At 38.8% G+C, this 16,620-nt stretch overlaps 2 protein-coding genes across 3 annotated transcripts; both read right to left on the reverse strand.

Annotated features, from left to right (window-relative positions):
- Nucleotides 1-653: 653 nt before the first annotated feature.
- On the reverse strand, nt 654-7,756 carry tmem129 (transmembrane protein 129, E3 ubiquitin protein ligase). Its single transcript, XM_033974075.2, has 7 exons — nt 7,505-7,756; nt 7,048-7,106; nt 6,046-6,303; nt 4,119-4,279; nt 2,808-2,967; nt 2,341-2,413; nt 654-1,615 (listed from the first exon to the last, which is right to left on the reverse strand). Exons 1-7 carry the CDS (start codon nt 7,707-7,709, stop codon nt 1,428-1,430), a joined length of 1,104 nt encoding a protein of 367 aa, XP_033829966.1. The 5' UTR covers nt 7,710-7,756; the 3' UTR covers nt 654-1,427.
- A 699-nt stretch (nt 7,757-8,455) lies between these two features.
- On the reverse strand, nt 8,456-15,437 carry slbp (stem-loop binding protein). 2 transcript variants are annotated; one of them, XM_033974076.2, is made up of 8 exons: nt 15,095-15,437; nt 13,569-13,706; nt 12,662-12,766; nt 12,501-12,572; nt 11,369-11,491; nt 10,402-10,557; nt 9,927-10,035; nt 8,456-8,788 (listed from the first exon to the last, which is right to left on the reverse strand). In XM_033974076.2, the coding sequence occupies exons 1-8, from the start codon at nt 15,148-15,150 to the stop codon at nt 8,729-8,731; spliced, it is 819 nt and encodes a 272-aa protein (XP_033829967.1). In that variant the 5' UTR covers nt 15,151-15,437; the 3' UTR covers nt 8,456-8,728. The 2 variants fall into 2 exon arrangements, with proteins under 2 accessions (XP_033829967.1, XP_033829968.1); XM_033974077.2 differs by having other exon boundaries at nt 12,501-12,566; nt 15,095-15,431.
- Between the last annotated feature and the right edge of the window lie 1,183 nt (nt 15,438-16,620).

The raw sequence follows: 16,620 nt of genomic DNA on the forward strand, positions 1-16,620 counted from the left end.
CAGGGCAAAAGCCGGGCAGGGCTGGAGCAGGTGCAGTGCAAGTGCAGGGCTGGAGCAGGTGCAGTGCAAGTGCAGGGCTGGAGCAAGTGCAGTGCAAGTGCAGAGCTGGAGCAGGGCAGGCCAAGTGCAGGGCTGGAGCTGGAGCAGGGCAGGCCAAGTGCAGGGCTGGAGCTGGAGCAGGGCAGGCCAGGTGCAGGGCTGGAGCTGGAGCAGGGCAGGCCAAGTGCAGGGCTGGAGCAGGACAGGACAAGTGCAGGGCTGGAGCAGGGCAGGCCAAGTTCCGTTGATGAGAAGAGACTGCTGCCTCAAATCATTTCTGTTTAAGCTCAACCAAATAGGCTACTTTCAATGAATTCAATTTGTGACGAGTGGGATAATACTTTGGATTGAGAATTAAAAATACCAATAGTAGTTTTTGATTATAATGTGAGCCCTCACTGGTCACTATGACGCCCCTAAAGGCCCCTAAATCCAGGATAATTTTCTATATAAACAAAGGATATATTGAGGATTAAACATGTTGGTGTGACCACCAACACGTTTAACCTCCTGCACTCACACTAAAATAAAACATTTTAGTGTGAGTGTCATTTTTGATTACTAGAAACCTTACAGATAAAGTGTACCAAAAAGCATAGCCCTGTGATATATTTAGTACACTTTTATTTTGGAACTTTCTGGACTCTTTTCAAAGTGTAACTTTTACATAACTATCTTGAGTCATGTGACAATTTGCTGTAAAACATGTGATTTTGCACACATTTCATGTTGGCTATTTATTCTCTGAGAAAATACTGAAAAAAATATACACAGTAGCACAATTTTGTGACCGGTGGGTTGAAATGGGTTAAAGCTAACATAGGTTATTTTATTAGATTTTTTTTTTTTAAGTAAAAAATGGTAGCTTGATACTTAATACCTATTCTGGTGCCAAATGATAACAAAACACTCAACAGAATGTGATTTTCAGCATTACATGATAGTACTCTCTTTTATATTAGCATGTGGCCTTATATCTGTGTAATTGCACCATCATCCATGTAAGTTCCATAGTGGTCCATGGTCTTATACTCAACGTCATTCTAAAGCTATTTCTATCCTGTGAATTTGACTTTTTTTGTATCAATACTAGCTCAAATGTTACTTGAGAGGGACTTGTTTAACAGTACAAAATCAGCGCACCTGTTGTGGTTCTAGCTAAGCCAGTTCTTATTGGTCAGACTATGTTAAAATAAAGTCTAACTTGAAGTAACAAGAGCTTCAGACAAAGCAGTACCTACATTAGCATCACACCCCCAGGGAATGTTGATCACATCAGCTGCAAATCATCAGTTAGATGTAAAGAAATAAACTATGAAGTAATGTTCCAGTCATTACAGCAGCAGTCTTGATTTTTAATTAAAAAAGAAAATGTCCTGGTGGCGTGTTTAAGAAGTCACCACACAGACGTCCAGGATACAGAAACGGGCTCTACATGTGGGGCAGGGCACTCTGCTGCTCAGCCAAGTCTCTGGTCTCTGCTGGTCCTGGCGACTGGCAAACCATCGGCCCATACAGGACACACACCACATGGGCCGACAGAGGCAGCGCTGGCAGTCCCCGTCACTGTCTGAGCCTGGGGCCGAGAGGACCACATGTGGGTGGAGTAGTCAAAAATTGTACACAAGTAACCTTACTGTTACTTCAGTAAAAATATTACTCAAGTAGAGGTTCAAAGTAGTGATCCAAATTAATAATAATTAATTATTAAGAGTAAAAAGGTATTTGGGAAAAGTACTTATAAGTAAGAGTAACTAAAACAGTATCTGTTGGGAAGTAACATCTGATTTATAATTTAAAATTAATGTAGTTTGAAGGAATTAAATAATGCACAAAATCTGATATTTTTAAAGGACAGACACAAAAAAGAAACAAACTAAATCATATCTGAAGGAGCGGTGCAAGAAACACAAATGTTCAAATCATTTCATATTGTCAAAATAAAGCTTTTGTCACTTGTAGACTTACAAAGAAGAGTAACCAAAACTTTTACTTAAGTAAGAGTACTGTTATTTCAATAAATATATTACTCAAGTAGGAGTAAAAGTATGCTGGTAGAAAAAATACTCTAAAAAGTACAATTTCTTACTCAAGAAAATGTGACTGAGTAAAAGTGAGTACGACCCACCTCTGATTTTAGCAAACACTATGACTGGATGAAAGGTAAATGCTTTGAGACTAAATGACAAAACCTTTAAATTTTGCAATTTAGTTCCCAGCACAATTTCTAACTTGTTTAAAAAATATTAGATTTGTGAGAGTACTATGTGCTTGTAAACCTAGAGAAAAAACAGTCCTTACCTTGAGACTGACAAAGCTGCACCAGTTTGATGTTGGCTGGGACCTGCATGCAGCCTATACATGGCTCCAGCTCCTGTATGGACAGTGCAGACATTCTAAAGCACATGTGTCAAACTCAAGGCCCGGGGGCCAAATGCAGCCCTCCACATCATTTTATGTGGCCCATGACAGGGTAAATTAAAAGGTATGATGGTCTTAAAATGTTATCATTTTATCAGGAAATACGCAGTTACACAGCCATATCTTTACATCTAGGCAAATGCATATACAATATTTGTAACTTGAATAAGCAATAAATACAGAAACAATTAATTAAAAAGTTAGAGTAGTTAGATTTATTTTACATCTGGCCCTTTGAGGGCAGCCATTTTGCTGATGTGGCCCTCGGTGAAAATGTGTTTGACACCCCTGTTCTAAAGCAAACACCATTGAGTGAAATTTAAAGTGAGTGGAGCAGAGAGGCTGACCTGTACTCTGGACAGGCTGTATGATGGGTTGTCCTGCACGTGAGCTCTGAATGTGTCCAGAAAAAGCTCACTGACGCTTTGGTAGATCACCACATTGGCCAGGTTTCTAATAGGGGCATGAAGTTTGTCACGCAGCTCCGAGTATTCTGTAGAGTTCAGCCTAGAGACATGGGAGAGAGGTTCAATACCGACACTTGAAAATTTTTTATATATATATATATATATATATATATATATATATATATATATATATATATATATATATATACTTATACTCCAACACAACAAATCTCCATAAATATACAAAACCATGATACAAAACTGTATACAACATCATGATGGACCTGAAGTGATACGCAGTAGTTTCATTAGCGGGATGCATGCTGACTGTGTTGTAATAGCGCTCTGAAGGGGGAGTGACTAGGAGCATGGGGCGCAAAGGGGAACTCGGAGTGTCAAAAAGGAAAGTGACACTTATAAAACATGTTAATCCGTTGTGTTGGGATATAGAGCAAACATAAGCACAATATGTCTTCTTTAAATAGATATGAGGCAGTGTCCACCAGCAAGCTGAGCAGAACTGAAGTGGCTTGGATGAGCAGTGAAATGTCTTCAGTCTTACAACTTTTTGTCCAGATTTTACTTTTGGCTTTTACTATGAATCAGACCTGGATGACTGAGGGATTACACAGACATCTTTAAAAGAAAATTATTTAGGGTTTTGATTCTGAAGGCGATTAACCAATCAGAATGCACCTAAAATGAGTTTCAATGTTAAAATCCAGTCAGCTTAAACCTAAAAGGATTCTCTCTGATTTGAATCATCACTACCTATAGCACAGCACCTGCAGCTCAGTGAGTGAATTTTGGAGGTTCTGAGTTTTCACAAGAGGTATGGCCTCCATATACTGAGAAAATTGTATGCGTGTCATCTTTATGCACATTAAGGCTCTAGCAACCCAGGTTCAGTTGTGATTGTAGTGCAGGCTATATACAGTTCCTTTAAGCTTCCTAATTCTTTGGGTCCATACATTTGCCACATTTATTTTGTGAACCAAAGTCTAATTGATAACAGCCACACCTTTGTTGTTACACAATCCTGCCACTTTATTAAAAAAAAAAGTTCATTGACTTGTGTTCATTGAATGTTCATGTAGATGCACATAGTAATTGACTGGACTTATAATAACCATAAACCAAAAACATGTGCATTTTTATTAACTGAATAAAAAAACAGCTCTTCTGCTCAAGAAGGGGAGATTAGAAAGTTAGTCAGGCAAACGACTTTTTGCTGTGACTGTGGAGCGGTACCTGATCTGGAAAGGGTGCACACCGCGGTTGATGCTGTCCACCCTCAGAGTGAGGATCTGTGTGGGAGAGGGCGCATCTGGAGACATCTGGTGCTGCCGGGAGTGCACCACGCTGAGCTGGCACTGGCTCTGCAGGGCCATGGACACACCGTAAGTACTCACCTGCACACCAGGACAAGGTATGTGGGATATACACAGATATAGATACTCGTTTGAACAAGTATCGATACTAAAAACACATTCACAGGATAGAAACGAGCCTTTCCCGAATAGCTTTAGAATGATCTAGACCAGTGATCTCTCCATAGACTAGTGGTTCATGGGCATACACTATGGACTTTACCTGAACGATTACACAGATATAAGGCCACATAATAATGTAATATAAATGAAAGTACTACTATTTAATGCTGAAAATCACATTCTATTGTCAAAATAAAGAGTGTGTTTTTTGTGGTATTGAAATTGGAATTGAGTATCGAGTTTATTTAATACTAAAGAAATAGAGTTTGAAATTGTAGTATCGTAACAACACTAGTCGAATCTTTATAGATTAAATAAGAGGTGGAGGTAAGATTAGCTGTAATCAAATCAAAATCAATGAATGGACACAATTAGCGAATCACAAATGCTGAAATTTTTGAAGTGACATAATGTCTTCCATAAACAACAAAATCTCCTGTAATTAACTACTCTATTCAAGTAATTTCCCCTGTGGATCAATAAGTTAAAGTTTAAATGAGCTAAATACATTTGCAAGTTGATTAATGAATTAATCCTGTTTGTTTTTGTTCCTGGCATGGGACACCATTAATTTATACCAGATTTTTATAGACCCATAGTAACCATAAACCAACACTGTGACAGTTAAATGGCAAAATCTAACACAGGAATCTGCTCTTAGGTTTAAATGTATATATTATACAAAATTGCAAACAAAAATCCTTTCAGCCATATTCGAATGCTGTTACTTAATCAAAAACATACATACATGTGTAGTGGGCTACATTTCCAGAGCTCAAAATAATATGTTCCACCTTGTGATGTTATTAAGTGTTAGTTTTAAAGTTAACAGCTGTTTCTAACCTACATTAAACTGCAATATACTGCAATACACTAGAAAAAAACATAAATTGTTACCCTTTCTAAAAAAATATTTTTGTTTTACATTAAGATTGCCACAGAAAGTCTACATTATCTTGTGTAGAAGCTTGAAGCTGTTTCAAAAAGAGTGAAACAATAGCTGAAGCTTCAAAGTTAGACAATTCCAAGGCTGCAAATGATTCAAATGATACTAGTGAAGGTGTATGGAGTTTAAAAACACAGCCAGGTGTCACTTCCTTCATTGCCACTTAAACTAAAAGCACTAGTCTGTTCCATCTCGTAATGTCTTTGAGAGAAGAACAGTCTGATTATTGTGTTAAATGTGTGAACGAAACAAAACACAACTCCAAGTATGTTTTTGATGAGGATACAACATTATAACATAGATATAAAATTAGGCTTTAAAGAGCCCATATTACGCTATATTCAAATGCATGTTATAATGTTTCCTCATCAGAAAATGAGTTCCTCTCTCAAATGGAAAACACTCTGTTCCACCATGTAATGTCATTAAGTGGTAATACAGGAAGTGCTCCAACTGCTTTTAAACTTAAACTTTGGATAATTTCAGCCCTGGAATTGCCTTTCTCTACTGAACTAAAGGTAAAAGGTAACTTGAAAACCCTTTATGACATCACAAAGTGGAACAGAGCATTTTGAGCTTTGGAGATGTAGCAGACAGCCTAATAATAAAGGGTTAGTCAAACGTGTGTGAATGAAACAAAACAAAGGAGCATTATAAAATGGCTTAAAGCTCAGAAACTCTAGCTCCGCTTTAAAAGTCCTATATTACGTTAAACTAATCTCGTCACATAATTGCTTACTTTTAACACCCAGCTGTCCGTGACAATGACCCGTGCCCCGTGAACTCCAGCGGTGAATTTGTCCACTCGACGAAATTCTGTGTTGAGGCTGGAGGCCAGGAACCTCCAGCCTGTGTGAGGGGGGTTTGTGTGGGTCTGTAACATGCGGCTGATGGGGTGATTCTCCCACGTCCACATGGACCAGTACAGCACCAGAGTCCAGGCTCCCACATGCACAGTAAGCACTACCAGGAGGTACAGCTGCCAGCCTTCACTCACCTGCTCACACAAAATGCAGTCAACAGACACTTCTTTTAGGCCTGTTAAAATGACACATTTTGAAGTACGATATATTGCTGAAGTAAATATAGACCACAAACAATACTACTGAAACCAAAACATAAAGCAGAATTATCCACAAAAATGCATACTACATGTACAATATTAAAAATATGAGCTGCAATAAATAAATAAATAACAGAATGCAACACAGTAGTTTGTGTCTATAATAAATTACAGAAGTAATTTAATATTCTACAGCTTAAATCTTATCATAATACAGAAAAATAACCACATTTTATCCACTAGTGCAAGGAACAAGTACAGTGCTAAATACTGACCTCCAAAAACTATTGCTCTGTCAGTCATGTATTGAACAATAAGTCGAAAGGGTAATAATTGTGACAGGCCAAACTGTACTTGTACTTGTACTATAGTCATGTAAATGTAATTAGTTACAATTAAAATCTTCAAGTACTGAGTACAGCTCAAGTCCCACTCGTGTCAATCCACAGCTCTCTCACCTCTTTCTTTAATGTTTTCTAAATCGACAAACACACATTTGCCTACTGATTGGGTAGAGAATATGAAACTACTATCTTCAGCTTTAAACAGTTTAATTTATATAAAATACTGGTTCTAAAATGCTTCTAAAAAGCTGTTAAAATGTAACTAGTAGTAGCACTACGTGCAATACTCTGTCCACCACCTGGTTTCTACACATAACTTGGGTTAAGCGCTCACCTCCAGAAAGTGTTCCATGTGCTGTTCTGGAGCAGCCAGACACATGCCCAAGTAGTAACCTGTAACAGCACACACAAGGACATGTCAGCTGCTGCTCTACAGCATGTGGTCTGCTGTGAGACGCATGTTACTGAAGAACTGAGTCATTACAGTGGTTCAAGATCACGTGTCCATAGACTGTATGACTCAGACACGGGTTCAACAAAAGGCAGACGACAGCTCCTCCAGCCAGGAGGATTTCGTAGTCATCAGCCTTCGTAGAAGCAGTGGTGTGTACATTTTTAAGATTTCATTCACTCATCAGAGAAACAAATAAACAAAAAGACATATGAGACTTAGGACATTGGGACACAGTAGTAGAAGTGGACACAGTGTAGGCTACTATAAGTACGATTAAAACAGAGTTGGATTCACAAACTCCACTCTTGAACAAGCAGCAGCTGGATGAGCTTCGTACCCAGGGGCAGTCCGGAGTGCACCAGCAGAGTGACGCTGCTCCTGCGGGTGTGATACTGCACGAAGCCCATGTCCTCACTGCCCAGCCACGAAGAGAACATGTTCTGGACGGTCAGGCCGGCCGAACGGAACTCGTTTGGAGTGAAGACAAAGCACAGGCAAAAAACCCAGTAGGCGAGAGTAAAGCTCAGCTCCGGCGTCTCCATGTTTCTTGTTTATCTGTATGTTTGTTGTGTCTAGATCACTTCCTGCTTCTGACTCCACCCCCAGAAGCAGTTTAACCTCAGGGGGCAATAGAATGACGTCACATTCTGTTACTGTTTGATAGTTGTTTTTTTTTAAAGTACAAGTTAAGTTTTACAATAAAGATTTTATTATAGATCCATGGAACCTATAACCTTTGTTTTGTCTTCATTACAAACTAAACTTTTTCCCAAAAGCAGTAAAAATAATAATTATGCATCATGTAGGTCTGTGTATCAAATGTCTTGATGTACCTTGAGTGATTTATTTTTAATTTCATTTATATGACCCAATACATAAACACATAAGCACGATTTCATCATTGAAACCCAAATGAGACTCATGTGAGGCTCATTCTGCTTTCAGATTGGATAATTATCGTGAAAACAGAAGTATCAAATTAGAACATAAAAAATGCTAACATTGATATCCAATCAGCTTTACAGTTGTTACCAATAAATTATATTTGATGTATTTGGCTGTTTTTTGGTTACAGCGTCAATAATCATAAACAAGTGCCAGATTGTGAGGTTTCAATGTTTTTGTTCTATTTCTACATTTTGATCTTGTGACATCTCTTAAATTAATGGCAAAGTGAAAAGTAGTTTATTTTTGCATTTGTTTCCAATGCCATGGTTAATTTTTTTTTAGTTCCCATATTGCACCTACAGCCACAAACCCAGCACACACAGCTAGAAAGAAACAAATACAGAGGAATTTTTTATTTAGTAAGTCTTCAGCATTAAGACAAAACACTAATATTTTATTAGTGTTTCTACAAATAGTTTTTAAAAAATATAACACAAACACATGGAAATTAATGGTCAAATATTAAAACTGTCAAAAGTTGGACCGAAGCAAACCAGAACAATTTCACTGAGAATATTAAACTTAAATTCGGTAGTGAATAAAAGGCAATCATATAAACAGTCATCTGTGTTCAACAGTTGAGTAAAAATGAAAGTAAAAGCGCTGATTTCCCTTAGGCTGTGTCTGAGTCTGCTCTGTGCAGCTTCACTGGAGTACCCTCACACTCGTCCTCCTACAACACAGCACAGTATTAGTCACACACTGTATGGTGTCTCATAAGGATGAGACAATATTGGAACATTTTTGGAGATATCGTTATATTCATTTTACTGATACAATTGTGATTTCCATCATTTATCCAATATGACAAAAATGTTTTGCATGATGTTTTAAATTGTTCTGGGCTGGCCACAAGTGAATTTTTGGAAAGGTCTATGGGAAAATGTATGTATCAACCTCCTAGGACCTGGTATCCACATATGTGGACAACGTCTAGGCCATAATGCAAAGTTTTTTACAAGAACAGCAACAATGTAATTACATTCAATTCAGAAAATTTTTAAGAGTTTAGAATGTTTAGAATATTTTTTAAAATGAGTTTTTTTGTAAAGGCACGTCTTCGTGCCCCTGTCAGCAGCACTTCACATAAGACACATTGTTCCAAGAGGCACAATTGTTGTTTCTCATTTTGTTTTTACATTCAGGACAAATGTTGCTGCGTTCAGGGTCTTAAAACATTTGAATAATGATTTGCAAAAACTATTATCAAAATGATTAAAATGTGGACATTTGGGGGTTTTTTTATCACTTTTCTCAGAAACTACATAATGTAAAAAGACAATTCTTTGTATTTACACTCAGGTCCCAGTCAGCCCAAATAACAAAGAAATTAGTAAAGCATGGCATGCAAGAGCTCGGGTCTTAGGAGGTTAAGAGTTGTTTTAGGTCCAAAAAGCACATTTAAAAAGCAAGAATCAGCAAATGGTCTTATTAACAGGTTCACAAGGGATCCTTCTCCTTTTCAGAAGATGAAGTTTAGAACTTTTAAATCCTCAAAACGCATAAAACTTGGCTTTGTGCGATTTAGCCTAGCCCCACTCTGAGCCTATGCTAGCTCCGCTCTACCAGCTATCGCTCTGATTGGTCAGAACTGATAATGCAGTGTACCTTTCTGACATCACACGGTGGGTGACACTAGGCCATTATTCAGGAAGTTATTCAGGAAGTAATGCAGAAGCAAAAATCTTTTTTTCCATTTCCAATGAGCACAGGCCATTGAAAACAATATGACACCACCTTTGGCTGATCTTCCAATCTTGTTATACTTCCATGAATGTAGTTGATGGGTGCTAGTGGAAGTGTGTGCTGACCTGGACAGAGCAGCTGTGTGGAGCAGTGGAGGCTGAGGTCTGCCAGGGTTCTGACAGGGATGGGAAGTCCAGTTCAATGTCCACCACATCGTCCAGTGCCATATCAGTACTGTCCACATACAGAGCATGCAGGGAGGTCAACAAAGTGCAAAGATGCAGCCAACAGTTAAAAGAACCTACATAGGATTCTCACAATTACAATTTTTAGTTACAATTAGGGCTGCAACTATTATTTGCTAATTGATTATTCTTTCAATTACTCAATTAGTTGTTTAGATGGTGAAAGGTCTGTGAATGAGAGTTTTCCTAAATGAAGTGACACTGCTTAAGGACATCCAGACTGCTTTCATCAAAAACACTACATTTACACATTTCCTGTGTCATTTGTCAGATTAAAATTGAAGGTATTCTCAGCATTAAAAAAAAAAAAGCATCCCATAGTTCTACTTTATGTTGTGCAATGAAGCATGCGTACATGTCATCCAGGACTTGCTGCTGGCCCTCTGTATTCGGGGGGTCCCACATGTGCAACTTAACCCTCCACAGTTTGATCTGTTGGTCCCAGGAGCGCCGGCTGTACTTCCGAAACTTGTTTGGTGTCCTTGGATGCACTCCAGGCTGCCGTAGGTGTCTTTAATAACACATCATCATTAGTTAAGTCACAGTGAAAAATCAGTGCAACCATCACCATTTTTCTTATAGAATTTGTGCCCAGCCCTTAAAAATGTGTGTGAAAAAATGTGATATTTTTGTTAGAATTGACTGGTAATTGGTGATATATACTATAATCCACAACAAACACGGTTGAAATTATCCAAATGATTCTATTGAAGGTGTATGGAGTTTGCAAACACTGAAGCACTTCCTGTATTGCCACACGGCATTACAAGGTAGGACTGAGTATTTCTGTTTGAGAGAAGAATACAGCCAAAATATGCAGGGTTTGTGTGTTAAACATGTCTAAATGAAACACAACTCTGGTATGTTTTTGATGAGAAAACAAAATTATAACTTGCAGGGTTTCCCGTGGTTTGTGAAGTTTAATATGTGACTTCCTAGCTGGACATTAGCAGTAAACAATGAAGTATTTTTTTGTTTATATTTTGTTACAAGAATGTAACAAAAAAGTGCAAAAAAAAAAAAGGTCTTTTTAGTATTGAAGACATGCAGGGTTTTTAGAACTCAACACTACTTATTTATATATTATTTATTTATATATTCAACTTAGATATTTATCAAATTAATATGTTATATCCATATACCGGTCAATTTAATCAGACCTCCATCAATCCCATTTAACCAATACAAACAGCAGTTAATTATTTAGCATGATGTAACCTATGGAGCAGGGGTATTCAACTAGATTTTCTTGAGGGCCAGTTTGAGTGCAACGACATTAGACTGAATTGGCTGCTATAGAATAATATGATGTACAAGCTTACTTGGGAACCTCCTTGATGTAGCGGTCATAGGCCAGTGTGTTTTTGCCATAGTTTATCTGCTTTTGCCTGCGAAGCAAGACTGCCTCATCCGTCTCCATGTTCTCACCTTCTCTGGAGTCACAGCTGGAAGAGAACACAGTCTCGAGCTTTTTACAAGGGCACATGCTATTCACAATATGGCACACGCTATTATGCTTTATACAATTGTACATACCTCTCATAGCTGCTACATTTAAATGCACATCAGGAAAACCGAATGGCCAAGTCTGATTTTGAATAGGAAATGTACTCATTCATTTTAGAACAGCAAATGCACCCTCCATTAGCTTGGGTCATTTCATTGTTTTGGTTTGAAAGTAAAAACTACCACAGCATTGTAAAAGCCAAAGTTAAATCTGTCAATTGGACAGATTCTAACTTTGGCTTTTTACTATGGATCATACCTGGACGAGTGAAATGCCAGAGCTTTGTTTTGTCCAATTATACTGTGGGGCACAAATGACTTGAAAACAACAACTGAGTACTCAAAGTTGCCTGAGCATGTAAATATAGTGCCAAGAGGCAGTTTTCAATAGCTAGCACCATCTTTTTTAAATTCCTTTTGAAATAGCTTCAAAGTGCCACCAAAGGTTTGCAACAGTTTTTTGGGGCTACACAATTTATTACAATGATGGTTACTAAAGGAACAGTTCATTATTGTATTGCACTTTAGAAAGTCCTCAGCAGTGTAAACTCCAAAACATCCTGCTTATACAAAAGGAAATCTTGACTTAAATGCAATATAACCAAAGAAACACACAGTGACGTTTTTATGATTTCACAGGAGACAGGCTATGCGAAAGGGAAGAGGCTCTTCTGGTATCGGAGGCAGCTGGAGGTACAACACTTACGTATGTGAGCACATGTCTGCATAAGCGTAAAAGCTCAGTTTCTTCAACACAGCTCCAGACAGTCCCATGTCGGGGTAGGGCACGGGGCCATGCCAGTCATGCAGACTTACAGGGAATGATTTCGGGTGGGTTCAGACACGGTGCACATGGCTGCAGCCATGTTAGTCTGGTCTGGAAGCCAGTTTAATGTGTAGCCTTATTTTAGTGGTGACAATGATTAGAAAAATGAATAAAGGCTATACCTTCCTGAAGAGCCAGAGGAAGCTTTTCTCTCTCTGTGGGTGGTTTCCGAGCCCAGTATCCTGCGCCTGTACCTGCACACACACTTGGTCAGAGCTGATCAACCAAATACACGGGGCTCTGCAATGTTGGACATTAAATATCTAGACAAGAGGACACTTACCGCTGCATGTCCCTCTGTTGGTCCCTCTCACTGTCCTCCACCATACTGCCCCAGTCACTGGGAGGACAGCGAGACACTGGGCCTGTGCTTTCCGGAGTGGTGAAGCTGCAAAACAACATACAGCTAGAACATCTTAGTGTGCAAAGTCCATTTAGAAGAAAAACTGATGAAACTAACTTAAAAAAAAAAAAAAAAAATTGCTAGCAAAATACATAAAAAAGTTTCATAATCTTTGTAAATTTCATACCACAGACAAACTGATATAGTAACTATTGCGACAGGCCCAATAATAGTGCATATTTTTAAATTGTTGAATAAACGTATGCACTACTTTTCTTCATAAATGTTTTTTGTTAACATTTGAGCTGTAGCGTGTCATATAATTAACTTTTCTATGACTCATTTATGGAGGATAACAGTTTAACTGCTCTTTATGACAGTTTATATTTTATTAACAAATGCTTCATTTATAAAAAAGGGTTATTAGATTGGTCATCTATGAAGATCAACAGTCCCCGGCCACTTCGAAATCTGCTCTGATTCTGGAAGTACATTTTACTTTAATATTAAGTTTAAAGGCATCATGGAGGCTGACCAGCTATGAGATATCCAATATCCATAAAACGATTGTTTTAAGTCCAAAAAGTACATTTAAAATCAGAACTTTAATTATTTAAAATCTGTTTCTCAAACTTCATAAACAAATGTATAGGTCTTGTGGTCATTAGTTACCACAGAGCTGATTAACCCTGAGCTTTCAAACTTTTTTTGTGGAAGTCTATGAGAAAAATGAATGGGAAATTTACTTCTGGGTCAAGATGTGGGCAGTCATTAGAATAACTGTAAAATATATTACACTTCAAAAGATTGCACTGATATTGTGGCAAGTCAACATTGAAAGCTGTACCTGTCCGGTCTCTTGACCAACTGTCTCTGGCTGCTGTGTGTGCAGCGGCTGCTAGCATGCTCACTGGAGTTATCCATTCTGGGGGCCCTCAGGTGCCCATCAACGCCTCTCTTTCTGCAATGTGACCACTGGGAGGAACTGCAGGAAGATAGGCACAGCAGAATATCAATGCAATATTTTATCTCCCAAGAATTCTAGATCCACAGGTTGCATTTATGTCACATCACAACATTCTACGGAACCTTGAGTTTAAAATTACACAGGGCAGTTTCAAATTCTATGAAAAAAAAATGCTTTTTAACTGTCAGAGTGCAGATTTGTTTACCTGGTTAATGGTTATGTTGATATGGTGTTACGATACTAAAATTTCAAACTCAATTTCGATACTAAGGAATGAACTAGACACTCAATATTGATTTTTATACCATGATGATATTAAAAAAATAAATAAAAAATTTGATAACAGAATGTAATTTTCAACATTAAATCGTAGTGTTCCAATTTACTTGTACTGATGTGGTCCAGGGCATTGAACAAGCAACTTTGTGCATAATACAGCAATTGAAATATACTGGTAGATTCCAGGGCAATTCACCTGCAACCTCAAGCATATCACAGCTGTGTTGTAAATTACTTTTATGATTGGAGTCATCTAAATAATGTATAGATTAGTCCTGCAAAATGACCGCCTCCCCTGCATTGCATTCTCCCTGCTTGGCATTTGCTCCTCTTCAAGTTAACTATATAATGAAGTGTCCCATTTACTTTTTGGTATGTTGACATTTGGATAATTATGGATAATTTATGTGTATTACAGGGGGACGCTATAGACACCATTGGTTATGTGTTCATTCCTCTACTCTATTCAGGCTTTGGTTTTGCACTGTTGGTTCAGTTTTTTGCTCTTTAGACTCATGCATGTGGCTATGATATCAAAGAAACAGGAAATAAAGACATTTTTTGACAGCGTGTTACACAAAAACCGGAATGAGTATGTCTAGATGTGGTGTGTGTGTATGAGTTCGTTTGCCCAATGAGTCTTAAAAATGTCATCTTTAATCTCAGTATTAAAACAATTATTACAGCAAAAAAAATCCTATAATATTTTAGCAGTACTTCTCAAAAAATCATTCCACACTGCAAGATTACTTTTTAAATTAAAGTTGTTTTTACACCGAACAATGACGTAATGCTTCGAACAACGTGACAGGAGGCACTAGTTTGGCGGGAGTATGACGTAACACCGGCTGTGACATCAGAGAAGCGCCTTTGTTCTCCCTTCCCTCCACTTGTTGCTCTCAATGTTAGGTAAAGTACCCAGTATTACGTATTTAGGCACAAAGTCGAAAGAAACTTTTAAGATAATTTGTATGACCATGTAGTTTACTTGTTTTCAAAGGATCTGACCAATCCCCGCCCTGGATTAGTTCTAACTACAGAAACACTTAGCTACAACCCTAAAGTCAACGCAATGATGGCGGATTCAGGCGACCCAACAAAACGACGATCCGCAAATAAAGACGTACCGGTGTTTGTGTTTTGGGCTGTGGTCCTCACGCCTGGTTCCAACGGTCTCCGACATGACTGGCTGCGCGGGGATGAAAGAGGAGCGGGTAAGGTAACCGACCGTGGCTGTATACCCCGGTGCTCTGCTCGGCTTACAGAGAAGGAGCGGGTGGAGAGAGTGGTGTGCCCGCTCGGAGAGGACAAGGACCGGGTGAAGATGGTTCCGTACACGCTTGGAGAGGAGAAGGAGCGGGTGGAGAGAGTGGTGTGCCCGCTCGGAGATGTTAGTGGGTCTGGGAGGTTTGGAGAGCTGCGCGCTAACACTGAAAGACGCGCGCTGCAGCCCAAACAGTCCGCTCTCACGTGACCGGAAACAGCTCTTCTCTTCTTCTTTTTGCTGTTTTACGGCGGTTGGCAACCATTGTACAGGAGCATTACCGCCACCTACTGTTAAGGAGTATGGGTCAGAATAGGCTCACAATCTGATGCGAAATAAAATAAAATGAAATAAAATAAATAATAATAATCATAATAAAACAAAATAATATAATCTATGTCTAGATCCTATAATAAACACTGGTCTCCTTTAAAAAGGCTACCACTGCTCCTAGTTGGCCCTTACTACCACAGCCCAGAACACTCCTCAGAGAAAATACTTGACATCCCTGTTTTTCCAGCCTCTCCTTCAGTGATTCCTGTTCCACTTTGTAGCCCCTACACCTGAAAAACACATGCTCCACTGTCTCTTCCTCTTCTTGACACACCTCACACAGCCCAGTCCCGTGCTTCCCTATCTTGTGTAATCTCCCATTAAGCGCACAATGTCCCAGCCTCAGTCTTGTGATCACTATTTCATCCCTCCTGCACCCCCCTTGCGCACTGAGCCCTGTCACCTCTTTTTTAAATTTGATACAGATGTCTGCCCTTAACTCCAGTATCCCAATGACTCTGCCACTCTTTAGTGATCCGTCTCCAGATCAGACTCTTTGCCTCCAATTTGCTGCTCTTGACAGTCATCTCAATACTCATTTTGTTTAGGGATCCTTTAGCCAGTTTATCTACTTTTTCATTTCCAATACCTACTTGAGCTGGCACCCATAAAAACTTAAGACATCCACAATGAGTAAGTCTGGTTATACACATCAATATATCAAACAATATGTCTGATATGGTATTTGACTGAAGAGACTGAATACTAGAAAGAACTGAAGAGGAGTCAGAGCACACTAGCACCTGTTTCACCTTCACCATCTCTACCCACTTTAGTGCCACCAACACAGCAACCATCTCCACAGTGTAAACTCCCAGGGCATCTGAAGTTCGCCTGTTAATCCCAATGTTTTTGGAAGGGATAGCTACTCCGAAAACCTGTCACATCTGTATCTGGGTTTTTTGTTCCATCTGTGAATAGAAACAGCTCTTCTTCCGGAAAAAGGGTTTTAGAGATTTTATAAATTAATTTAAATATGAGAGGAAATTCGCCAATCCTGTGTACATCATTGATCTATTAAAAGGTGTACATGGATCTTTAGGGCATGTTACACGC

The sequence above is a fragment of the Periophthalmus magnuspinnatus genome, chromosome 10 (genome assembly GCF_009829125.3).
Source record: "Periophthalmus magnuspinnatus isolate fPerMag1 chromosome 10, fPerMag1.2.pri, whole genome shotgun sequence".
NCBI lineage: Eukaryota > Metazoa > Chordata > Actinopteri > Gobiiformes > Gobiidae > Periophthalmus > Periophthalmus magnuspinnatus.

Excerpts from the sequence above, each read along its gene's own strand:
- slbp (XM_033974076.2), bottom strand. The coding sequence starts at position 15,150 with ATGTCGGAGACCGTTGGAACCAGGCGTGAGGACCACAGCCCAAAACAC. Across the intron at positions 13,707-15,094 it reads AGCCCAAAACACAAACACCG|TTCCTCCCAGTGGTCACATT; the intron begins GTACGTCTTTAT and ends ATCTTCCTGCAG. Across the intron at positions 12,573-12,661 it reads CAACAGAGGGACATGCAGCG|GTACAGGCGCAGGATACTGG; the intron begins GTAAGTGTCCTC and ends GTGTGTGTGCAG.
- tmem129 (XM_033974075.2), bottom strand. The coding sequence starts at position 7,709 with ATGGAGACGCCGGAGCTGAGCTTTACTCTCGCCTACTGGGTTTTTTGC. Across the intron at positions 2,414-2,807 it reads ACAGCCTGTCCAGAGTACAG|GAGCTGGAGCCATGTATAGG; the intron begins GTCAGCCTCTCT and ends CTGTCCATACAG. Across the intron at positions 1,616-2,340 it reads GCAGCTTTGTCAGTCTCAAG|GCTCAGACAGTGACGGGGAC; the intron begins GTAAGGACTGTT and ends TCTCGGCCCCAG.